Source organism: Polychytrium aggregatum, assembly GCF_025602895.1.
Source record: "Polychytrium aggregatum strain JEL109 chromosome Unknown BJ171scaffold_1, whole genome shotgun sequence".
NCBI classification, from domain to species: Eukaryota; Fungi; Chytridiomycota; class Chytridiomycetes; order Polychytriales; genus Polychytrium; species Polychytrium aggregatum.
In genome coordinates this window covers 1325000-1332567 of record NW_026516203.1, presented here as the reverse complement: position 1 = coordinate 1332567, position 7568 = coordinate 1325000, and the positions used below count along the sequence as shown (strand labels likewise).

At 53.1% G+C, this 7568-nt stretch overlaps 2 protein-coding genes across 2 annotated transcripts; one reads left to right on the top strand and one right to left on the bottom strand.

Annotated features, from left to right (window-relative positions):
* On the bottom strand, nt 1-2910 carry BJ171DRAFT_418233 (Nin one binding Zn-ribbon like-domain-containing protein; the record flags this gene model as incomplete). The annotated part of the gene is made up of 5 exons (XM_053107331.1): nt 1-249; nt 334-475; nt 664-1106; nt 2341-2465; nt 2649-2910. The coding sequence occupies 5 exons, from the start codon at nt 2908-2910 to the stop codon at nt 1-3; spliced, it is 1221 nt and encodes a 406-aa protein (XP_052971937.1).
* Nucleotides 2911-3567: 657 nt separating this feature from the next.
* Nucleotides 3568-6603, top strand: BJ171DRAFT_594869 (GDP dissociation inhibitor). Its single transcript, XM_053114557.1, has 10 exons — nt 3568-3766; nt 3884-4005; nt 4146-4561; nt 4763-4883; nt 5046-5159; nt 5257-5380; nt 5459-5623; nt 5747-5907; nt 5993-6088; nt 6257-6603. The coding sequence occupies exons 1-10, from the start codon at nt 3696-3698 to the stop codon at nt 6490-6492; spliced, it is 1626 nt and encodes a 541-aa protein (XP_052971936.1). The 5' UTR covers nt 3568-3695; the 3' UTR covers nt 6493-6603.
* Nucleotides 6604-7568: the final 965 nt, after the last annotated feature.

The window sequence follows — 7568 nt, the reverse complement described above, 5'->3', positions numbered from 1 at the left end:
CTATCGGCGGCGACGTCTTTCATTCGGATTTCGTCGACCGGAACCGATTGTCAGGGTGCCGAGCTGTTGACTATTCTTCATCAAGTTCTTCTGCCCAGCCCCAAACATGGCCGCGTCCGGGTCATTGATGTCCTCGGAGCCTTGCTTTTGGCGCTTTTGGTATTGAAGAGCCCGTTGGTACTCCCGCTGATCTTCGCGCAACACGACGTCAGTGTTCCGTCTGCCGCCTTTGGGCTCCGGAATCGACCACTGATGAACAGCAAGGGACAAATCCGAGTTAGATGGCAGGCTTATTGGCTCATGCAGAGCGATCATGATGCAGACATGACTCACAATGGTTCCTCGGGTGCGATACTGAAAGTTTTTCTTGAGGTGGTAGATCGTGTTGCCGTTAGCATCGACCGACACGGAGGTGCGGATCAGGGTGTTGTTGCCACAGGTGGGGCAGAATCGGCGCTCCATATCTTTTGTCGATCTGGATTTGGGTGCGAGAGAACGGGAATACTCAAGCGTTAGAGATTGGGGAATGAGTCCCGCACTACACGGGCAGATTCGCTTGTGGCACAAAGATGTGGATTTTTACGGACAAGGTCCGCTTCGAGCTCTGCTGGGATTATGCCCAAAGCGGAGCTCGGTCGATCCTGAGCAACGGGCTCAACATACTTGAAGCACGCGTGGCACCGCAGGACCCAATTCTTGATATGGGTAATGGCGAAGCCGTCGACGGAAATCAGACGGAGCCCCATCTGCAAAAGAACGTTCTGCATCGCAAAGTCGGAAGTAATACAGGCCACCGGAATATTCTCGGGCTCTCGTTCGTGATCGGCATGAAGTCCAGAGTTTTGGGCCTTGAATTTGCTGATGTTAGCCGGGGTGATCCACTCCCCGCCGTCATCTTCATCTAAAGAGGGAACTTCATCCATAGGCTGCGAGCGCTTATTCTTGGAGATGGTTCGATCGGGCAGGTTCAGATGGATGGGCTTATCTTCTTGAGGCTGCTTCTTCCCTCGGTGACGGCGACGCTTGGTTTTTGGAGCATCAGATCCAGGAGTGCTCACAGCGTCGTCGTTGGAGCCCAATCGTTCATGAGGAGCTTCAGAGCGTAGCTCGCTCTCGGCTTGCGAGTGTATGGCGTCTCTCTTGGAAGGTACGACCGAAGAGACATCCTTGCTCGGTTGGGGCCACCCACCGATGACCGGTCCATAGTACGCTCGCTCTTCTGCCATCACGTAGTCGGCTGGAGTCGGATGATGTGGCTTCGCGATTGATTTATCTGTGGCGTTGGAATCAGCAATAGCTTTAGTCAGAGAATTACAGGCAGAAGAATGATAGACGGCATATCCAGGAAACGGCGCCTGGTTGCCGATCATCAAACTCGAGCACATCTTCGATGGCACGTGGATAGCAGGCACGTTGGGTAGAGCCCGGCTATTGTATGGACTGGGTATCCTCGAGCCGGCCCTCATAATATTTGCTTGCGAGAGGGTTGTTCATCTTACCGTCGACATGGGTACGGGTAGCAGCCTCGAGTGAAAATGAAGCTTGGTGTACTTGCGGCTTGTGGATGGCTGGCTCGAGAGCCAAGGACTGCTTTGAAGGAATGAACTCGGCGGCATTGGGCTTCAGGGAGGACTTTACATAGCCATGCCAACCTCCAATAACCGGGCCATAGTAGTTTCGCTCCTCGGCCAGAATCCAGTCGGCTGGGGTGGGCCTGGAGATCGAGGATTGCGATGGAGGCATAGCAGTCAAGATTGAACGAGCAGGGGCTTGGAGATCCCGGTCTGCAGAGGAATCGACTCCTGTGTTGAACTGGGAGTCAGCGGCTTGTGTAGAAGCCAGGGCAGCGGGGTTCTCGGCCACTCCGCCTGATCTTGGAGTAGTCTCTGCTGTGAGCTTGGCCAAAAACGGGACGGTGATGCAGACTGGCCCATAGTACGAGCGATACCCGTCTCGAATGAGTGCTGCGGAGATACCCTGAGAAATCGGGCCGTGATAGGCACGCTCCTCTGAGGCAACCCAGTCGGCGCAGGTCGGGATCTGGGCCGGATCCATAGCAGACTCTGCATAGACCTTGGGATGTTCGACTGTGGTCGATCTGCTCGACTCAGATCGTTCAGAAAGTGTCGCCTGAGTGTTTGCGACGGCGGCTGTGTCGGACGAGGAGATCTCCAGCTGTCCGGGTGAGGTCGTTGTATCGTCAAATGTCGACTGCAAGTCAAGAGACCAGGTCCAAGGTTCGTTCAGTAAAGCATCTCATCTAAGCAACGGCAGCTATCAAAGCAACGGCCAGAGGGGCTATCGTCCATATCAAAGAATTCGGCGGATACCCACAGCAACCGGCTCTGTTCGAAGGTGGCTTACGCCCTTGGCTTCCCTTTCGAGCATGTACGTCAGCGCAAGGATCTTGAGATCGGTGATCGAAAGGGTGGCAAAGTCGCCTGTTTTCTTTGAAAAAGCAATCACTGTTCCAACGGCCCCCACAAGACAGGAGTTTCAGAGGATTGGTGGGAGCATTGGAGCAAGACGGATGTGGGTGTTCGACCCCAGATTGGCAAGCCGACCCCGCATGCGAGAAAGTTGGGAGGTACCGGGCGCGAATGAGGCCATGGTGCAAAGCGGCATCATCTCCTTCCCGGAGGACGTACCATGCTTCATCGCCTCCTCCGAAGGCGCGCGCACCTTGAGCTCAAAAGGCAGGGTGGCCATTGCGCTACGAGCTTGACGATCTCGGATTTCACCAAGAACCTCCGGAATGGTCACAAAGTTGGATGCCAAGTGCTCCAGGCGATTGCCCTTGATAAGCGGGGCGGCATCGACGACAAGCGTATCAACGCGATCATGGCCGCGCGATATTTCATGCTGAACGTCTCGCGACGGAAACGGGTCGGGTGAGATCGAGGTGCTCATGCTGGCGATCTGGAGGGCCGCGGAGGGAGGGGTGCTGGCCTTTGACGATAGCAACACCGCGGGTTCAAAAGGCCAAAGCCAAAAAAAAGTGCGGCACTCAATATTTCCTCTTTTGGAAGGTGCCCTGTCCAATGAGCGGCGGCACATCGAGATGGCATCGGAGGGTCGGGCCGGTTCAGTTTCCACTTGCCCGGGCGGACAGGCCATGGGATTGCATTCAGTCTTGGTTGGTGATTGAGTGGCATGGCTGGTTTCGGGCGCTTGGGCTTGAATACACCAGGCTGATGTCCTGCGGCGACGATGTACTGGCATGGATGTCGCAATGCGGGAGTGTGGTGCATGCATTGGGCTCTATGGACAGCCCCCACGGCTTCTCGATGTCAGAGCGGACGGCTTGGGCGGGCCGCTTGGCTTTCAGGCATTGTGCACAATGTTTGGACATGGAAGAGGTCGGTGGGTGTGTACTCAAGACCAGAAATCAACGACAACCCTGGCCCACAACACGGCGTCCGGTTTCGTTTTGGGAGCGAGCGTATCTGCCATGAAGCAAATCGAGTCGAACGACAGAGCGGCGCCGCCAGGCTGGATGTGGCCGCGGGCACGATCTCCGGCCTGGCGAGCAGGGAGAGAACGGGAGAGAACGGAGTAGCAGATGGTGAGGTGAGGTTGGCGTCCGTCGGCGCGAGATCACCGGCTGGTCGCGGACGTTTGGTCATCGATGCCCTCTTGGCTGATCTCGTCCGAAGCATCCCCGCCCCTTGCTCCCTCGAGAACGAGTTGCGAACATGGACCCGATTTCGCACGAATTCGACGTCATCATCCTCGGCACTGGGCTGGTTCAGTCGATGCTGGCGGGGTATGTTACGGTATCCGGACTGCGATGGGGGTTGCATGGCCGTCTTGGCTTCCTGCTTCTCATTGCGGTTCGCCGACAGACCCACTGATGAGCGTTCGCACCCTGTTTGTGCTCTAGTGCGATTGGCCGCGCTGGAAGAAGCGTTCTTCATATCGACAGCAACCCATTTTACGGCGAGGGCCATGCCTCCCTCAATCTCAAAGAATTCATTGAGCACTTATCTGCCCAGACATCCAAAGGTAGACAATTGGTGGCTGTACGGCATGACGCTGCTGTCATGGCTGTGCATGACAGCGCTCCTGTCTTGTTAAGTTCAGATTCCGGCATAGATATTTACAGCAGGGATTTTGCTCTGGTTTTGGAATCTCCAACTACCCAGAAGGCACACCTTATTGCAACCTCGAGGCCTATGTGCACATAGAGCCCCAGCCTCAGGCGGAAGAGTTTGAATCCAGGCTATTGGTCGGGGCGCTTGACTCACAGCAATCGATCAACGGTTCGGCGCCTATTTCCTTTCAGTCTCTCTTTGACCCTGGCCATGAGGCCCTTCGAGTAGCCCTCGACAACGTGAAGTCCGCTGGACCATTGGTCGAGGACAGAACCGACAGCGAGAACTGCATCGCCGCCCTACTCGATGTCCTCAGCAACCACCGGAGATTCAACATCGAACTGTCGCCAAAAGCCATTCTCAGCAGTGGACCCGTTGTCGAGTTACTGATTTCATCAGGTGTCGGCCGGTACTTGGAATTCAAGGCTCTCGAAGAAGTCTACATCTTCGATGGTGTATTGGAACAGGCAGGTTGGGCAGCAGGAGTCTGGGATCGTGCTGGGAGCCGAGACCGTGCTATGGACTGGAGCCGTGCTATGGACTGGATATGCTGCCTCGACTGGAATGATACTGATCCGAGCATCGTATGCATTGATTGTGCCCATGCGTGCTTTGGTCACCGGCGATCTATCAATGCGCCACTGGCGGACTTGATTTTTTTCTTCCAGATGCCTGGAGCAAAAGAGGATATTTTTTCGAACGACAAGGTTAGTCTTCTCGACAAGCGACGCCTCATGAAGTTCTTGACCATGGCGCTGAACTACGAGAGTGGCCTTGACGGCTTGACAGGTATGACCGACGGTCAAAAGGCTGCCATCCGTGCTTTTCAAGAATGCAAGTACGATGCTATCTGTCCTCAACCTGCACTCTGGAGACAAATTTGCCTTGGCTAGGACAAACTTGATACTTCATCGTGTGTAACCCGAACCGCTTCACATTTCCATACCACAGAGATCGAAGATACGCTGCTGGCCGATTACCTCGAAAGCCAAAAGTTCAATGAGAAGCTCAAGTCTATCCTGTATGTCCTTGCTGGGGTTCATAATACCGACCAGATCGACACGGGTAAGCAAGTGTATAAACTACCTTTACGACAGATTGATGTCTTTGACAATCCAATTCCTTACACTTTGACGTATTCTAAGTCATTCTGCCGCTATAGTCTCCACCGGGGCCGCTCTTCGTCAGATTCAGCTGTATCTACGTTCAGTCGGTCGATTCGGAAAGACACCTTTCCTCAGTTGTCTCTATGGTGCAGGATCCGAACTCTGCCAGGCATTTTGCAGGTTAGCAGCAAGTGCTGCGACTCGAATAGAGACGATGTTTCTCATAACCTACTGACGCTGCCTGAAAATTATCTCAAGGCTCTCGGCTGTCTACGGAGGAATATACATGCTACAGCAACAGGTGGAACGAGTCGAGTTCGCGAAGACGACTGAGAGGGTGTCAGTGGCCATCAACGGCTCAACATATAACTCGTCCAGCTTGATTGCTTCTCCAGAGTATCTGCAAGCATCCGACACTCGACAGTACGAACTTTACAATTTGCCAATTATGCGCTTGGTCTGCAATGCAAAAGGCTGACAGTGTTTGAACCAGGCTGGCCAAAATATTTTGACTCGTGAGCTAACTGGTCCACTTTCTTGACCCAGACCCGAGCTCTACTCAAGAGCAGTGGTTATTGTGAAGCATTCCATTCGGCCACCGCAGTCCCTTCTCTCGATTGCATTTCCGCGCAACAGCATTGGAAACGCCAACAGTATATCAGTAATCCAGCAAAGCTTCGATACCGGTGCCGCCCCACAGCCATACTGTAAGTGAGAGGAGTAATGCCGAACTCAGTCATAGGATGACCTAAGACCGTCAGGATTTCTATCGCTGATAGGCAATGTCCACAGACGTTGTATACCTTATCACAAAAGCGACCGGAACTGCCACTCAAGACCTCGAAAACTGCGTGACGACCCTATTGCAAGCGTCTCCAGCTTTGGCAGGTTGGTTGATTGGCTTAATGTCGTGGGAATTTTGTCAATTGCTGTTGAAACTGGGATTCGAGTGCACATCGCTCGTCGAGCGAGGACACACAGCTGTACAAGGGTTAAGTTTGATAATGATAATCGCGAATGGCATAATCGATTGACTGGGATCGTAACTGCTTCAAGATTCCGAGGGCCATTTGCCTCCATCAGCGACCCCACTGCTGTCACTGTATTTCCAGGAGTACGTGTATCCCGGCTTCGAAAGCTGGGTAGATGATCGAGTCGTCGTGGTTGGCAACCATTTTGATCATTTCAGCTTAGAAAGTGCTCCAGAGAACGCTGCTTCAATCTTCCAGAAGCTCTATCCCGACGAGTCGTTCCTGCCACCCCTCCCAAATCCGGAGGATGAATCGGACTGACGAAATGAATATCAAAAAGTTTCGAGACGCAGCGTTTTATCGGCATCTGCACAAAACATGAGGTTGGTTCAATATATGTTCCCGAGTCTCCGGAAGCCACATCACTTTTTGGATGTGCTGAGATAGATTGAGTCCAAGTATACGGTGGACCTGAAATCAAACCGGACGCCGTGTTGTGGGCCAGGGTTGTCGTTGATTTCTGGTCTTGAGTACACACCCACCGACCTCTTCCATGTCCAAACATTGTGCACAATGCCTGAAAGCCAAGCGGCCCGCCCAAGCCGTCCGCTCTGACATCGAGAAGCCGTGGGGGCTGTCCATAGAGCCCAATGCATGCACCACACTCCCGCATTGCGACATCCATGCCAGTACATCGTCGCCGCAGGACATCAGCCTGGTGTATTCAAGCCCAAGCGCCCGAAACCAGCCATGCCACTCGATCACCAACCAAGACTGAATGCAATCCCATGGCCTGTCCGCCCGGGCGAGTGGAACAATGAGGGGGACATGTCGGGATCACTGTTCAATCGTTCTCAAGGAGTTACTGGTTCTATAGTAGCAGGATTGCGCCTGGGATGTGCACCTGGCCTAGAATTCATTGATATGAATCCTCCAATTACCATAGTCATGCTGATACTATGGCTTCAGACAGGTCGTTCACGAAAATACATATATGACTCCGATATAAAAAGGGCTCGGAGAGAATGAAACGAAAAGATTGTGGGATCGTCAAACCTTTCATAGAAGTTAGGAAGGTTGACAAGTATATTTTGCGAGCGATCTATGGCTGACACCTTTCAATCCCCAAGAGCCGGGAGGATATTGGTGAGGGTTTTCCTCTGACATTGTATAAATGGTGGCATCGGCACGGAGAATTATGAATTACTAGGAGTAACAGCTGGGCCTCAAAGCAAGCTTAGTTATTGAACGGAATGTGGTAATAACATCAACGCTCATGGTATGGTAACGTACGGGAGGAGCGGAACATGATCGATTAGTGATCGTAGGCGTTCCGAAGGGAACGTAATGAATTGGAGAGAGGGAGGAAATTATGGGGTGAAACTGACGGATCACGA

Bases quoted from the DNA above. Each gene is read 5' to 3' on its own strand.
- BJ171DRAFT_594869 (XM_053114557.1), top strand. From the start codon at position 3,696: ATGGACCCGATTTCGCACGAATTCGACGTCATCATCCTCGGCACTGGG. The intron at 5,160-5,256 runs GTAAGCAAGTGT...CTGCCGCTATAG, and splicing joins TACCGACCAGATCGACACGG to TCTCCACCGGGGCCGCTCTT. The intron at 6,089-6,256 runs GTTGGTTGATTG...AACTGCTTCAAG, and splicing joins AGCGTCTCCAGCTTTGGCAG to ATTCCGAGGGCCATTTGCCT.